We start from the raw sequence: 18,432 nt of genomic DNA, 5'->3' as shown, positions 1-18,432 counted from the left end.
TCCACGCCCACGACTTCATACAAAGTTACTTGTTTCATGCAATACCTTACTTCAATGTAGCAAAAACATCATCATCATCATCATCATGGATGTATAAAAACAGAACAGATAAGAAAACCTGGCTGCATCAGAAGAACAAAGCAGCAAAGCTCTTCGAGATTAAGTACGGAGAAAATAGTTAGGATCACTGGAGCAAACAGAGTTAACTTTTGTCCATAATTAAAAATATCCACAACAACACATGAAAATCATAAATAAGTAGTTATAGCTTGACTTATGAGGGAGGAGACATTACAGACGGTCAACCTTTCCAGTGAGTAGTTAAAAATAAGTCATGAAACACCTGCTAACGTTGATTCCATTCAGTGACATGTAATGTCGAAAATTTCCTGCCCGTGAATCCTGCCATTATGAAAAAAAAATTCATTCAGCTGTTTCTGCAATCATTTTAAAACACTTCCATTATCATTTTCTGATTGGGGAGGCTAACATTTATTCCAATTTTCATTGAGGTTAAAGGTTATCTCGAACTGTAAGTGACATGGAATGACCCATTTCTAGCACACCCTCCAATAAAATGAAGCAATACATACTTCAGTCCAACACCAACAAATTTAGATCGAAATACATACCCAATTAAATTATTCACAACATGTGTTTGATCTACCATGTCATCTAATTAAAACACTCTTAAAGCTAAACACTACTTCATTTTGAACATTAATAGAAAGTGAGCTTAAAAGTCTTGAAATTATGAAATAAATGTCGCCCACATCATTTTTTAATGCTTGATAGAAATATCTGTTGATCGCAAAAGGTATATTCATAAGTAATTTTTCTCCCAGTAACACCAATGGATATTTTCACTTTACAAAGAGCAATTCAGAAATGAATAAATAATGTTAAACAAGGACCCATTGTGCTTAATATTCTGGTGTCAAGGACCATTTTGAGCAGGATTTCAGTGACTTACACAAAAGAATTCTGATGTAAAAATGACCTGGCTTCCATAAAATTTGAATACCTTAAAGACGTAAAAGTATGCAAACTTACGCTAAACAAACCATGACACTAATGTATAACATCACAACTTTCCTTGAAAATAAACATATCTATCAAGTAGAAACAAGAATACAAACAAGTATGACTTAGGGCTAGAATAAGAAATGTGTCGGTGACCAATGAATGGGACTAGTGTTAGACATATGACATGATAACAGTCACACAGAAGCAGAAGACGAGGTAGCAGAAGAAAAAAATTCATTCCATGAAGTGAGAAAAATACCAACGACATTAAAAGAAGAAAAAAATAAGAGAAATTAATTGGTTTACCTTACTTTCGCTGGAGACCCATGCATTGACGGAGAGCTAGTATGATGATGTTGACATGTTAGTATGAGAAGGAAGATGTTAGAGAATTTCAAAAGTGAAATTTAAAATTACCATTTTATTAAGTGATTTCATATTTTTCTTTTGGCAAGAGCCAATAATAAAAAAACATATGGAAGGTTAAAATATATTCCAATTTTTAATAGCGAATAATATGAATTCTAAGCAGACTAACAAAGGAAACATGCTTGACACGGCATTTTAATTTTGATGTCATAGGTGAAATGGGGTAAAAACCAGTGATGACACCTGACAAGGCAAAATACTGATTAAAGCATAATTAACATTTATAAACATGAATGCACTACCAAAACATATGGCTAGCATAAAATCTCTCCACAAAATATGAGCATTGATTAAGGATAGAGTAACACAGTAAAATAGGGAAAATTTCTCCTCATATTGAACCCAATTATAAGAAAAAATTCTTAAAAAGGCATATTAAGGCTTCATTCACATTTGCTTCACAACCTTGCCAAACGAACCCATTAAAACTTGCCAGAAAAGTATGAAATAGTCCAGCAAGTGATTAATGCATTTCACTGATTTCAAGATTAGTATTCAAAATACAGCTGAGAAACCCGAATAAGGTATTGTCAAGACTTGGTCGATGCCAGACTTGGGATTTTCGCAGGTTTCGGGTGTTGTGGTATAAACCAGTATAATTAGGTCTGCGATGTTTTTACAAGGGAACTTGATAAGTTAAAACAAAATGAGAAAAAACTAGAATAAAATGTTTACTCTTAGATTAATAAGAAAGCAGATTTACAAACAGTCATATTCATTCAACCATTAGGCAGTAATGCAAAACAACCTAGTAAAAACAATGCACATTATTTGAATATAGTTGAATATTGGATGAAGATAATTGCTGCTAGAAAAAGGATTTTTTCACAAGGGCCACAACGAAGCAAATGGACTCTAACCATTTAAACTGCTCCATGTTTTGCAGTACTTTCCTACATTCTTACTATCATTTATTCAATAATCAATAAAGAGAATACATTTAAAAAGTCTTCTGTATCCTCCTTGGTGTGCCAAGCCCATGGTCTGCACAGTACACCCATGTCTCGTATAGCGCAATTTCGATTAGCGCAATTTCGTTATAGCGCAAATTCTTCCTCGGGGAAACATTGCAACGCATTGTAGCCTAATCAAAAATCTTAAACGCTCTCGTGATAAAACGTGAACTTGAGCTAAGTACACACGAAATTTCTATCATTTTACGCATGTTAATATTATTGCTTGCCTCAAATCTTCTTTTTTGTTGATAAATTAATCGAAATCCATTGCAGTGCAATGGCCAAAAGTATTACTCGTCATTGGGTCCAGATAGCCGGCCTACCGAAGTAATTTATCTCGTCTCCGTAACAGAATGAGTTTATTTAGATCATTAATTAAGCGTGGGGCTAGTGGTAATGAGTTTTTTTTAAGCAATACTGGTTGAGACGTAATTTTTGCCGTCATAGGTTATCGGGCGATTGACTCAGGTAGAGGGTCTACGCTAAAGCCTTCAAGGTCATTGGTATTCACGGGGGAGAAATGGAGCGGTGGCCGAGTTGCGCATGAATAGCATCAACATATAAGAGGGTCCGCTATAGAGTCTCAAACACAATCGTTTCGTTCCCTCCCCACAGTCGTAGGCCCTCTGCGTCTCAAGAATACAGTTCAGCAGTAGAAGGTCATTTCGATAGAGCCATGCAGAGTAAAAACCAAGAGAAAATGGCAAAAAATAGGAATGCGGGTAGAAAAATCAAGAATTTATCAAGAAAAACCATAAACCTAGAAGAGAAATTGATATAGGTCAATTGCTTTGAAAATGGAGAATGTCAAAGCGATATTGCGCGGAAGTTTTAATGCACGATGCCTTATTCTGAATAAAGAAGAAGTTAAAACATCAGTGACCTCAGCTGCACGAACTTCAACCAAGCGGTCTACACATAAGGAAAGTTCATAGTGAATCAGTACAAAAAGACGAGAGTGGTAATCGCTCCGAGACATTTAGTGAAAGCTCCGGTTGGTTCCAGAATTTAAACGGCAAGCAGGTATTTTCAGTGCGGCGATATCAGGTGAATCTGCAAGTGTTGATAGCGCAGTCACCACAACATTTTCTGATGAACTCCAAGCTGTGATTGAAAGTGGCTCCTTTAAAGATGTTTTAAGCTATAAACATGTATATAAATAATGTTTTATAAGGCTATTTATGGGAATATATATGTTTTAGAGGAAATTCAATACCCAAGACCTATGCTACCAGGAACGCATCCCTATCTTCCCAATGTTAAAACGCTCTCGAATAACGAAAATTCGTATAGCGCAAAGATCCCAAGGAACGCATACCTTGCGCTATACGAGACATGGGTGTATGGCCATGTCCCACCTGTGAATGTTGACTTACGTCTGCTTCGCATTGGCAGTGAATGCAGCTGTTTCACATCTGGTGAGACACTATTATAAGAGAAACTGTGTCTCCTATTGCCAACGAATAAAACACAGAGTATTTTTGCCAAGAGTGGGAAACATTTTCAGCATGTGAAGGTGAATGCAATTAGTCAGCATAATAGATTTCCCAAGTAATATGGGTTGGTATTATTACCAGATTATGGGTTTTCCTTGATTCAGGGTGCTCAACTGTACTTATAAGATTTTCAGGCATTGAATTATTTTGAAAGACCTCATGAAGAAACATTAAAAAAAAAAAAAAAACTTCACCAGAATTTTGTAAATGCAAGCAACTTCAAACATGTTATCTGAAATCAACAACAAAAATATACTATGATATCGGATTTTTCAGGCTTGGAAGGTGAAAATGGTCTATATTTTAACCCATTTGCTCAATATGACAACTGTGAAGATAGATTGTGACCATGGATAAAGGCTCTCCTACACATGATATTTTTCTACAGTTTTTAAAAAGAGAGCATTTCATTAAAAATGTAATCCTCAAGTGAGTGTGACATGCTCAATAACTGTATCAATTTACTTCTGACATTGAAAACTTTCAGGAAAGCCAAAACATGCCCACCAAGACTAACTCGGTCAGAACAAAATCAAAAATGTCTCATTCAAGCTTATAATAAAAAAACCTCTAAAAATGAAATGGTTAGCATTAAATGATTACTCATTAAGAAATGAAAATGCTGTGATTCACTATCATTGGGATGTAAAATCTAATACAACAAACTCCTCATTATCCGCGCTAATGATGGGGTGGGGCAGCACTAATACAGTGCAACCTCGATATAACGACACCCCACGGTGCACTAATAAACACTCGCTATAGCGAATTGTCGCTTTACCGGAGGTGGAGTAAGTAATAGCCAATATACCTGTTGCGAACAGATATACAGGAACAGGAGTGGTGCGGCGACAGATAAACATCTATCCGATAAACGTAAGCATAAATCCAGACGAAAGGTTTTTTTGCATCACTAAATTTCCTTACTCAAATAACGACTAACTATTCAAACAATTTATAAGCGCCGCACTAAATAAAAATCATGCAAAGCATTGTTTCGTCAATCATTATATTTATCGAACGACAGTTTACCACATAAATTTGAGACTGAGCACTCCATTAACAGATCGCTAGCAATTACAGAGGTTAAGGAGTCTTGATGAAAGTCTTCCGGCGGTGAAACCCTCGCTATGGCGAGAGCCAACACCGAAAGGGTCTCGTAAAAACAAATTTTTTAACATGCTTATTATAGGGTCAATTGACGGTGCATCGGCTATCTCTCGTAATAGCGGGGGTGTCGCTATAGCCTGTACTCGCTTTAACGAGGTTCCACTGTAATCGGTTAACACAAATAATCCAAACTTTCACTGTAATTTCTTTTCATTTTCATCATTTACGTAAATCAATCATTATATTACCATTTATGCACATTTTATGCTATTTTAGATTGTTTTCCAGGGTCATTACGAGTTTTCTTTTCCCGAATGCAATCTTTTTTTGCGGAGATAACTTATTGCGCTATTATTCTTACAGCACCGTGCCATATCTGGTTTCCGAAAACGATGTATCCGTGGCAGCGAGATCACTAATTCAGAAACGTGGTTAGCACGAATGTTTCCTAACCATTGCACGACATCAGAAATAATAATACATAATAATAATATTTATTAACTTCATTGGGATAATACACCCATGAGTTTCGTCAAGATAATACAGCATAAAATACTAACATATAATAAAATACGATACAAGCGAGCTATACAAACACACAGCTATCCGTGGGATTAAGGTCATTGGTTAATACACAACACCAGTTAAAAACTCATTTAGATTGTAGTAGCTCTTTTCAATTAACATATTTTTCAGTTTGGCTTTGAATTGGATTGATGAGGAAATGGAACGGATGGTGATTCAGGAATCTTATTGTACACAGTTGCAATGGAGTGGTATGGACCTTTTAAATGGCACTGTCAGGCACCACGCCACTTCTCACACAAGTTGCCCGGGATGCAGCTGCTGTGGGATGCGGATCCGTGTCCACTGAGCACGATCGCTCACCGCGATGCATGGAAAACAGAACACGGAACACTTCCATGATGGCAACTATGGTGCGCGATCATACCATCGGGCAGAGGCGGTTACAGTAAACCAGGACTTAAGACAAATTATGGTATGGTATTTGGAGGAGGTGACCGACAGCTGAGGTCATTTGCGCCATGAGGGAAGGGGTAGGTAAGGAAGGGTGGAGAGAAACCTGGCGTCGGCATTAACCTTCTCTTAACAAAAGGCGCCAAGGGGACCACGGCTTAACGTCCCATCCAACGGACGGAGTGTTGGGCTTGAAATGTCCTCCACACAACATTCAAGCAGGGATCGGGCAGTCTCTGAAAATTCTCTGCCGCTGCCGGGATTTGAACCCGGGCCCACCTGGTGGGAAGCCAACACTCTAGCCACCACACCAACCCGATCCCCTTAAGACAAATTATTTACGCAGGCTGGTGCCTGGCTATGACTCCCGCAATCTCATCGTCCACTTCCCCCACTGCCTTCACTTCTACTATTCCCTTCCTATCCAATTTGACCTTGGCTAGTCACAGTGTAGACATACTAGAGTACGACAAAATCTCCAATTCCCTTGGGCCTTTTCAAACGTATGCAAGTCCACAGCAATAACTGTGCGTTTGCAATATGAAACATTCATTTAATGATCGTAGATAAAAATTTTCTTAATTTACGATTGGTTAACTATCGAAGAATCTTATAAAAGTACTCGTTTTTTTTCCCGCTGCCGATCGTCATCTGCAATGCTAGATCAGACGTCCAAGTAAACTTGAAATATTACTTGTCAGCAAGTAATTGAAATAATCCCATTTTACGAAGGGAATTCTGATGGAAATAATAGGCTCGATGTAGCCATGCAATAAAATTCAAATACTTTGCTGCTTTTGCGTCTAACTTCATTTTTTATAGAGATTGCAGAAAACTGCGAAGGACCATGAACTCATGCATGGATAATTCGCAACACTGATAAACCGCACACGGATAATCGGGAGTCGGCTGTAGATTTAGGTTCTCAATTATAACTACAGTGGAACTTGGTTATAACGGCATCGGCTGTAACGTCAACTCGGGTTTAACGTCACATTTTATACAGACCAGCCAAAATTGAACATTTTATGTTGTACGAAAACCCGTTTATATCGTCAACAAATATTGTGACGCTCGGGTATAGCGTCAAAAATTTTGCAGTTCTTAGGTTGCAAAAGTGGTAGTGTGATTTTATTATGTCCCAAAGTTCATAAAAACCATGTGTAGAAACATCAAAAGCAAAAACAGGTCACAAGCTGGACGTTGAGCAGGTGACGGGTTGCAACTCTTTTGTTTAATGGGTGTCTGGAGGGAGCGGGGGCCGTCCCGCATACCTGGATCTTATCCCTTCCCAACCCTACATTCTGCAAGGTCACTGACACAGGCACACTGTATTGTAATGTTTGTTTCATTAGTTACGGTAGATCAACAGTCACATCTCTACCTACCTCCGTGTGAGCATCGCGTATGTTGACAGTTGTTTTATACGTCGTTAGTTGTGTTTTGTTTGTGCAAGGTCAAGTTTTGTCACTCAGATTTAAGGCTGCTTTTTTTAAAATGTCACTCGGATATAACGTTAAAAACCTTCTGGTCCCTTTGATGACGTTATGACCAAGTTCCATTGTATAGCATTACTTAAGTTTTAAATATGATTTAATTCTTTCTTACAATTTAAATTCAGAAAAATCAAAGAGACTCAAAACCAAATAAACTATATAAATACTTATAAAGAGTTATCTCCATTTAAGTCTACAAACTTATATTTAAAGCAAATACCATTTAAGAATAATAATGGCAAAATGAAGGACATACCTATTTCCACTTTTGTTGAACTGAGCCGAATCTTTTTGTCCACACAGAAAAATATAGTACTGTAAAGTACAAAACATGACCAGGAATCATAAATGTGAGAGCAATCAAAGCTACTAATTAATGATCTAGTTACCAAAGGGATTCAATTAGTTATACAGAATGGGACCCTACAGCTGTGATCTCAAAATCCCAAAATAGTTACACTAGAATTGCAGGGTTGAACTTCATAATAACTAAATCAGGTGTCAACCAACTCTTAACTTCCTTTCATCCCTGGATGTTACAGACTATTTTCTTAAATTTCCACTTCCCAAATTCCCAAAGTGTGGGTCTAAAATTTCTTTGTAAGCAAAGACAGCAAACAATGGAATACGGGAGCTGGCTGAAGATTGCAACCATAGACCAGATCCAGCTAAGAGTTCCGTTGGGATGTACGGAATAGAGGTAAATAAAACCTAGTTGAAGGGATGACCACAGCTACAGACATAAAAATATGCCCAGCGCATGGATGCCATTTATGAGGTAGAAAGATGCACACAGATTTGGCAACAATTTTTTAAAATTTGAGTGAAACCTAAAAGGATAATTTTTTGTGAATGACTTTAAAACCTCAATATCTTTTTCATATTTCCTCTAACAGCAAACATTTCGCTATTTCTTGCCTGCACTTTTGCAAGACATTTTGTTAAAAATTGGCCACATATGTGCGAATGGATTTAGCTAAGTGAAGCCTATCATGATTTGGGGAATGTCTGTACCACTATAAGCAGTCTGGTTCATATCTTTCTTAATCAAATCCTTTAAGCCAGGTAACATGATACATAAATGCATATGAGTTACTGCTCAACTGCATGAACTTAACAATAAACACAAAAATGCATCGATTTACTACAGAAGTTGTGAGAATACATGAACAGAAAATAGAGCCTATTATAATATGACTCATGCATAATGCATGTTGCAGAATTTTGCAATTTGATGCAGTTATTTCCAATTCTTGTACCAAGCCTTCGATAAAAAATATATCGCACTCACCTCTTCGCTTTGATGGAACAAGGGGCAAAGTGTATTTTCCAACAAACTATAAGCATGTTCATAGGCCTGGAACAATGGCGTTGTAGTCCTCAATTTGACTATGTCTTCAGCTGGTCCTGCCAAAACTGTGAAAGAAAGAAGTTATAAACTGATATGTGCTTGTCTTCTAAATACATATACTGAGAACACATTACTCAATGAACTGGTAAAAAAAATTGTCAGATTTTAATAATGAAGCCAAAACATTTTAGACCCTAATCTACTGCATTATACACTCAAACATTAAGCAGCCTGATCCAAAGACAGTTAATGCATAAAAAATTACTCTAACAAATAATAGAAAAACCAAAATCTACACATGCCCATAGGTAGAGATGAAATGCCAAAGAAAATAAGGGTCTCAGAGGCTATTTATCTTCCAAGAGAATATTTTTTAATAAGTAATTTCAAAATAAATGCAATGGTAGGTGGCAGAACATAGTAGAACTTCTTCATGATACACAAAGGGTAAGAAAAGACGACTTTGCTGTTCCACAAAACAAAATATGTATATGCAACCAGTTTCGATATGGCGTATCATCATCTCGCAATTTCACATACTTGTACATGGAATTTATACCCTTGAAGAAGTTAGAGGGGTGGTAAAGTGTAGATGGGGAAAGGGCGGGGTAGTGGGGGGAGGGTTTTTTTTTTTGGAGAGGGTAGTGGGCAGAGAGTGGGAAGAAGGGAAGGTCGGTTTGGGAAGTACATCGCTGAGTCACTGCACAGGGTAGCCGAGGGTTGGGACGATGAAACTAGGGGGAGGGGTGATAAGGAGTGGTGAGTGGTATCCGTAATGGTTTTGCAGAAAATACATTGAACAGTGGTGAATGGTGAGAATACAATTGCTCATTAACTAATGTGATTTTGGATGAGGTTTGGCCCACTAAAATTTCCAACTGCTCGAATACGTCAGGCCTTGGGCCGTTGTTTTCTTTATGTAGGATTATCGGTTCGAAATCGCTTGTGTGGTCGGAATCCAAGAGATGTTTGGCAAAGTGTGAGGTTTGCTTGTTGTTAATAAAACATGAACGATGTTCCTTGGTCTGGATGTTGACATTCCATCCAGTTTTTCCTATGTAACAGGAATTGCAGTCATTACAATGGAGTTTAAATACTCCGCTGTGTTCTCCGGCACTAATTTTGTCTTTGGTACTCCCTAACAGTTTGCTACCAACCAAGTTTTTTCCTACCAACTGAAAATGTTATAACACACATTACTGGATGAATTACACGGTCAGTTATAGTAAATAGGTTACGCAATGGTATAAATCTTAAGACACTAACTAATCTTCATAAATAAATCACTTCAAAAAAATGAAATTGGCTTGAAAATTTTCATTCACCTATCTGACTTATGAAGGCAGATTCATTGAGCTAACCAGTAAAACAAACATGTACGGTAAAGTAAGACAATGATTTATATCAATAACCATACAAAAATCTTAATTCTCCAACAAATCACTCTTCATTGCTATGTAAAAAATCATGCAGAAAATAGACCATTCTGTAGCACCCACGACAATAAAATTTAGCGAAGCAGAGTAACTTTGCTGATGCACAATATGAGTTTTAGTCTTATTCAAAGTTCACTCTTACCACTTCAAAAAGAGAAAAAAAAAATGCATTCAACAACACTGCAAGTAGAATTTACCTTCCTTCATTTCTTCAACTACACTTTCTGAGAATATGATGCGATCTGGAGAATCACTACGAAAATACACACTGTAGAGGTCCCATGCTTCTTGATATAGATTATATATTTCTTGTTTATCTAGCTCTGGATTTAATATTTTCCTGTTGAATTCCTCTGCAAAAAAGGAAAGAGACAGATGCATAAGACATAATAATTGGCAAAACAGTGATAGCTCAACAATTTTTTAATTACACTAGCAACGCACACGTATTTGAGGTAAAGAGAAAAAGGTCTTTCTTCAAAGGCAATGGGAATAATCACACTGGGATATTTTTCAGCCCTAAGAAAAGCATGGAGTCAATTGGGTAGGTTTTACACACAAGTACATATAAAAGTTTAGTGTTGTGTGCTCACCAGGTTGTCTGTGTTGAACTATGGTGCTCAATTCAACATTCTGGAGCAATCAGCACATTAATAAACTTGTAATACAAGCCTAAGGTATGTATTTCTAACGGGGAAGCCAAAGTGTAGCACAGTAAAAAAATGCAAATGTTGAATTATTAAAAGATGCAGTCGTAGATTACCACTAAATTTGATTTTTGGAATAGTAAGGTGCATATGTCAATAAATAAAATAAAAGTTTTGGCCGATGGTTTAGGGAAATTAGAAAAGGATCTTTCCTCAACGCAAATAGGGTTAATGATTAATGGGAATATGTTTTCCTCAGCTGTCCTTTAGTTCATTTCACTTCCAATTCTCTTACTTCATGGTTCACTAGTTTTTATGCAGATATCAATTTTCATGGGGAATAAGGATTCATCTTTCATTATAATGGCAACTTGAATGCCTATAATTTTCCATACTTTCTGTTAGTATGTTTATAACCCTCTCAGCTCTGTTTCTAATGTTTTGTACATATAGTGAAATGATTATCTTGAGAATTCCCAAGAACCTGGAAAATTTTCAATCATGTATGTATGTTGGTATCTCATATTCAATCATGTATGTATGCTGGTATCTCATATTGACTTTAGCCTTGCAGATGTATAATTTGCCAATGGTGAAATAAATTTATTATTATTTTTATTTTTATTTCATTATATTATATTTATTTATTATTATTTTTACTTCAAATCCCAACTGTATAAATACCTCCTCAGTAATTCCTTCTATTCTGTGGATGAATTTATTTCGTTGAAGTGGAATACTTGACTGGTACTTGTATATATATTTATGACCTATGTATATTTTATTTTCCTCTATTTTGACTTGTTCTATACATGTAACTGCATGTCCTGGAGCGAATAAATAAATAAAAAAAAATAATAAAAAAATTATTATATTTTGCAATGAAGCCATTTCCCTACTTCCGCCGTAGTACTTCTCATACTATAAGGGTAGCAGGGAAAATATTATGGGATATTCAAAGTTAAATTAAATCTTTGGATGTAATTGCAAATTCATTAGATGGGTATGGGTAATGGGAATTATCAGTAAAAATTCATAGGTATGAAAACTTAAAGAGCGGAAAATTATAATCTGGAAAAAATAGCATACTGTATCAGAAAGGAAAGACAATGGCAGGTTCCACAATAGGGTGGTTTCCTATTATTTTTTTACTGTCTAAATTGAAAGATTATTACTCCTGGAGTACGTATTTCACGCTCTTAGATTTTTAAATGGCGATATCTATTTTTCGCGATTAAATGAAAAGTGAAAATTTTCAAGCGCGCGAAAACGCGACGCGTAAGTATGAATGCTGGGAAATCTCTCTGTATGACGTATTTCTGGTTCCCGCTGCCACCCTGTGAGGTGACCTTGAGGCCAGGCTTAGCACTAATACGACGCAGGCTGCTGGCGGGTAGCTGAGTACCCTGCTGGCTGGTAGTGCTTGGCTTAAATAAGGATTATTAATACCTTATCAAACGAGAAAAACTTTCCGACCTTAGCCAGTTTTAATAAGTGATTATTTAGACATGTTTCCCTGAGCTCTGCGCCTCATGCATGCATTGGTAACCTCAGATGATGTATAACTCCTATCTTCTCCTATAGAAACTAGGTCCCTGTGACGTCACGTGGAGGGGCATCGCGTGGGCGCCAAACTGGCCCTTTTCAAATGGGGATAAAAATTGACCATTGCCATTCGTCTAAACCGGTATTTCTAAAACGAAATAATTTGTATATTATGAATACAGTAATGGTGGGTAACGAATTGCAATCAATGCCTTTCGTTTTCTTTGATGAAGGAAACTACCCTATTTATTACAGGCCTGATGATGATACTAAGTATTGAAACTGGTTGGCGTATTTAATAAAGTGTGGAACCTGCCATTGTCTTTCCTTTCTCATACATCATGAAGGAGTTGCATCATGTTCCACCCGACACGATTGATAACAGCATACAACGGAAGAGTTTTAATTTGAGATTTAAAAATTAAACTTCTGATAGGAAAAAAAACTTATCCAGGTTCTATTTCATAAAGATAAGTGACTAAATTTGTGTATCTTTAGCAAAACTTACTATGAAAATTATTTATTAGTTGAAAGTTGTTAGTCTAAGTGGGTCGAGTGCTTGGCTATGGAATAAATGATTCTGGTTACAAAATCACGGTTGAAGCCTTAAGACCAGTAAAAATAAAACCTATGAGTCCAAGGTGACACAGGAAGTGGAAATGTTTCCATAAAAATGTTTGGTCCAAGCCATGAGTGATGGATAAGCATAAATTCTCATCATTGGGTCAAAGTTAATGGCAGGCATTGATCAATGAAATAATATTATTTATTTAATAGATCTAAGCCCACTGAATTATATTTTAAAATGTGGGTCACTATACCAATGTTCAAGCTTTTACTCGACAATGATTTAATACCAAACACCAAAAAAATCTAATAATATTTAGAGGCTCAAATGTAGACAACCAGAGACCGTTTAAGGTTGGAGAAAACACAAATACCTAATGGCCAAAGAATGTGGCCCATTCAGAGCAAGTGAGTAACCTCAGAGTGCTGCTAATGGCCCACTAAAAATATCCCTCTAAGAAAAAATTGGGGCCAGAATATGGTAAGATAATATTGATAAGAAAGAGCAAGAAGAGCTGAGCAAATAAAAAAGATAAAACAGATATCATTTTGATTGAGAAAAAAAATGCACCGTTGATTAAATTCCAACTAAAATCTTATTTCAGTCTTTTCCTGTTCATGACTGGCACACAATTATTCCCTGCCCCATGCCCGCTAGAGATAGGATCTAGGACTGAAACCGACTCACCAACATCGAGACAAAACTGGAGAACATTGACAGCACCTTCTTTCTTCAAGAACTGCATAAATGGATACAACAATGACTGGTCCTTGAGAATGCAGGAAAGACTTTCGAGAAGAGCCTAAAAATATTAAACACACATAGTAAGATAAACAATCAATTCACATTCAACTAGGAACTAAAATCATTGTGTAGTGCTATTAAAACTCACAACATTGGACTAATTTAAAAGTTTCTCAACGTGTTAACATAATTGGCAGTGGACATTAAAATTTTGCTAGCAGATGAATGGGTCACGTAAAAAGAATCTTAAACACGTTCCCTGCCGCGGACTTTTAGACCAATTCGCCCATTGCGCCAATGTGTTATTCTTTTGTTTTAATACTTGGATCCTTTCCATTTCAGTGCATTCTGGTATGCACCCCGCATCGGTCACGTCATATAAGCGACACTGAAGCAGTTTTGACCGACAGCATGCTATGAGTGGCCAAAAGAAAGGCTAATTCTTCGGTCATAATGACCGAAATGGCATGAAGACGAAGCAGGGTTCCCACTCTAACTACAATATAAAATTCACGGTTTTTTCCAGGTTTTCACAGTATGAATGTCATCAAATTCACGGTTTGTAGATAATGCATTTTAGGCAGAAATATTGATCACTTAACAATCATCGGCCGCACGTTAACTAAAAATGTGAAAAACGCAACAGATGACTCGAACGCAAACGCAGCAATGAAACTGCTATCTCTTATGACGGCACCTATAGTAAGCAAAATTCATGTCCGGATAAAAGGGTGTGAGTGGGAAAATGGATAGAGCAGGGTGGCAGGGAAGTGAAGAAGTGCCTGATTTATTGCCAGGATTAACGTCTTCCAATCGCAGCCTTAAGATCAATGTGCAGTCATGGCAAACGGAACAATTAATAATGCGCTTCGAATACACGTGTGCAGAAAAATGCGTGGAGAGTATCTGCACGTGACTTGACCTTGAAACATGATCGAAATATCGATTTTTCCTTAATTCCGTCTATCGTAGTCCTACAATCAAGTTTGAGAGATTTCTAAGGTTTTATGATGAAATTCACGGCTATTTCCAGGTTTTTTCACGGTAGACTAAATTCAGGGCTTATTCACGGTTTTAAGGTTTTCACGGTCGAGTGGGAACCCTGCAAAGTACATGTTTCAGTCATTACAGGTATGACCAAAGTGGCGCTGAACGTGATAATATTTCACAATGAAAAGTATAGCAGTTTTGTTAAGTATCTCAGAGTCTATTTCTAAGATCATTCTCTCCCCTCTGTTTCCATTCTCAGTGACATTTACGATTGATATGATATTGCATAGGTTTAGTCTGGTAATTATAAAACATCATGGTAACAAAGCTTCCCTAGACTTTCACATGCAAATTTTCTCAGCACCACAAAAAGCTGTTTGTAATTCCAAAATCATTATATCCATGTTTTTTACATGGTGATTCCAATATATATGTACAGGCGGTCCTCGACTTTCGTACAATTCGCACTTTCGTACGTTCAAAATTGACACCTTTTACTCGACTTTCGTACGCTAAATTCGGACTTTCGGACGTTGGTCTGCAATTTTTTTAAAATTCCCGCGATGTTTATTGCGCATCCCAACATTCAATTGTTTCAAATGCCAGTATCGGCAGTATATACGAACAATACGAACGTATATAATGAAGGGAACTGTTGGTAATTGACTCTAATCTAGGTGATTTATTTGGGAGAGAGACTGCCTGCTATAGGCTCCTTTATCAAGAGAAGGAGAAAGCCTTAATTGAAGATATTTTCAAAAGAAGTTGACTAGACATCATCGAATAGCTTTCAATAAAACTTGTAAGACCTTCTTTCTAATTGTGTTTTTTCGTTTGAGTGCTGTTTCATTCATGTAAACCTTCAGCAACGATATTGCACGAAATATCACCCGAATTCCGTTTGTCTTTTTTGAATAACATGCGGAATATACGCGATCACGAATGTCACCTGCCAAATATCGAATTTTGGTGTAAAAATTAAAAGGTATCCAGAGTGCGGGTTCAAAAAATACATTTTGTTATGCTTCTTGATATGTCCTTTTATTTATAGTGGACGTAATAAGTGGAATGTCAACTTAAACGCCAAGAGGAAGTTTCACTCGATAGCCAACGGAGTTCTTGTTTTTTGAACTTTTATTTGCATTTTCTGCGTATTTTCGAAAGAAATTAGATGATTTGAGGAGTTTTATTAACATATTATTAAAATTAAGTCAATTGAAATGAATTCCGTGGAAAAAAAAGGTTTTAGTACGTATATTCCGCTCTTTTGGAACGTAACCCCTAATTAGTATGGAAGTCAATGGTTCGACTTTCGTACATTCGACTTTCGTACAAGTTTTCGGGAACGCATTGTGTAGGAAAGTCGGGGACCGCCTGTATACTGTTTGTTGCATATTTACAGGATATAATTTTATGTTTTAATTTGTTTGTTTGTATTATTTAATAACAGAAATATTAACAAAAAATATGTTTCAATTTCAATTGGCCCCTGATGGATCATATGTAAAAGAAGGAAAAGATCATAAAATTGGAGGAAAAGAATTTTTTCATTCATTTTTATACATGGCGATACTAATTTGGTTCCAAATTGATTAGGGGGTGATTTCATCACCTAATCCTAATATACCCTTGGACATTCAATTTTTATGTAATTATCCGAGATTTCTCAATTCAAGTAATTTGTGAAAAATGAATACATCAACAGTGGGCCACAAACAGCAATTGATGGATTCTGTTTTCTTACATGTAAGTACTCCATTGATTAAGAAAAGTATACAATTGTACCCCTCACACATGTCATCCTCATATTTGGTGGGTATATTTTTTGCTTGGCGAATTGGAATGATGTTATTGCAAAGAATTCACAGAAAAAAGGTTTTAATAAGTGTTTGCTGTTATTTGAAATCAAGTCTACAGGGGTAAACTTGAAATAGGAAACAGTAATTGGGAGAACTTGATGGGTGAAGAAAACTTTGTTTCCAAAATAGGATGAGACAAACAGTTGGACATGTGCCAATCTAAAGAACAAATTCAAGCAAGAAGATAATATCATAAGATTTCCAGGAATGGCCAGATAACTTCATATCAGCTATTATTGGCTCACCAAATGAAAAAAAAGTATGTTCCAAGATAATACTTATCGGAATGGCAGATTTCATGATGAAATATATTAAATGATATTCCACAATTACTGAGTGATGCAAACACTTACATGGTATCTTATGGGTGAATACATTGTAAAATGACTCTACTGTACATTAAAAAATTGAAAATCTTGCAAAAGCAAGAGGGAAAGGGATTGGGAAAATTCTTATTACAGTAAAACCTCTATGTAGTTAACCTCTTTACATAATAAACCTCCATACTTCATACCACCCCTACGGTCCCGTCAAATTTACATGTAAATTTATAGGCAAACCTCTTTGTAGTTAACCTCTTTCCTCGTAAAACCTCCACTTATCATACCAAGGCGACACCCCCAAGATGGCCTAACTACCTCTGCAAATCGTACCGAGACAACTAGAGACTAATCATGGAGCCGCGATTACGTACAGTGAGTCCTCGTTCTACGTCACCCCGTTTAACGTCATTTCGCGATAACGTCACGAAAATTTTGAGACCGTCATTCGTTTATCGCACCTTTGCTTCGCAATAACGTCAGGTCTGGTCAGGTCTTTTAAATTTCGCGCGAGAAAAAATGCGAAGCGGCGGGCGTTGCAGGTTGTTCGTTTTGTGGGCGGTAATACAGTCAGTCTAAACGAAGTGTAAAACGGTGTGTTTATTGTCAATTTCGATTACGTTTATAGCAAATTTTCTGCAAAATGAATTCTTAGGTAGGTGCGCAAATGTTAAGTGCGTAAATGTCAAGTAAAGTTTTAGCAAATTTTACTTGACATGACGGTTTTCTGGAACCTGAAAAGTGATTTCTAGGAATTTTTCCGGGTAGAACTCGGAGTATTTGTCGTCACTTTTTCGCCGTGTTCTCAATAATCTTGGTTCCTGTAACTGCGACGATGTTTCAGCGATGATGATGCCCAGGCGATGATGCCCAGGTGACCACCATAGCGAAGCCGAAAAAACAAACGCGGGAAAATACAAAAATGGAGAAGGATGTACATCGCTGCTGGTATTGCCGTCAATGAAGACAGGGACTCGTGTTTATGCCATAGTTTGGCATTCCCATCGTAAGAAATGGCCCAAATATGATACGCAAAAATTTTTTCGCGTAGGAATTGTGAGGTGTAGGAGCCGATATTCACTTTTTACATTGTTTCTTATGGGATATTGTGCTTCGATTAACATCATTTCGTTTATCGTCACATTTTTCAGGAATGGTAAGTGACGTTAAACGAGGACTCACTGTACATGGAATGACATTTTTAGCGATAAATGTTTCACGCTTATTTTTTTCTTATACACCTTTAATATGCTGTAATTTTCACGTTAATCATTAGTTGCGGCCATTTTGTTCCACATGAGAGCATACCTAACAGTAAATAAGAAAAAAGGTGTCCAACTATCCTTTCATTTAAAGTGACGGTAAAATTAAGAGAGATCACATTGTTTTCTCTCAAATCATGGTAAAAATCATGCAATAGCGCTCGCTTTCTGAAATTATTAAATAATAAATATATGTTCACTAATGCATGCATGTTTGTT

At 36.7% G+C, this 18,432-nt stretch overlaps 1 protein-coding gene across 4 annotated transcripts in view; it reads right to left on the bottom strand.

Annotated features, from left to right (window-relative positions):
• The window catches only part of LOC124167325 (sorting nexin-14-like), a 48,221-nt gene that overhangs the window by 19,251 nt on the left and 10,538 nt on the right, over nucleotides 1-18,432 (bottom strand). For 3 of the 4 annotated variants that reach the window (XM_046545305.1, XM_046545307.1, XM_046545306.1), the window contains 5 exons: nucleotides 13,726-13,840; nucleotides 10,476-10,631; nucleotides 8,783-8,907; nucleotides 7,748-7,806; nucleotides 1,333-1,368 (listed from right to left, as the gene is read on the bottom strand). In XM_046545305.1, the coding sequence (XP_046401261.1) occupies nucleotides 1,333-1,368; nucleotides 7,748-7,806; nucleotides 8,783-8,907; nucleotides 10,476-10,631; nucleotides 13,726-13,840 (491 nt within the window). The remainder of the gene's footprint in view (nucleotides 1-1,332; nucleotides 1,369-7,747; nucleotides 7,807-8,782; nucleotides 8,908-10,475; nucleotides 10,632-13,725; nucleotides 13,841-18,432) is intronic. The other variant, XM_046545308.1, reaches the window with a different exon arrangement.

Source organism: Ischnura elegans, chromosome 10 (genome assembly GCF_921293095.1).
Source record: "Ischnura elegans chromosome 10, ioIscEleg1.1, whole genome shotgun sequence".
NCBI lineage: Eukaryota > Metazoa > Arthropoda > Insecta > Odonata > Coenagrionidae > Ischnura > Ischnura elegans.
The sequence above is the reverse complement of the archived record's forward strand: the minus strand, read 5'-3'. Positions and strand labels throughout refer to the sequence as shown.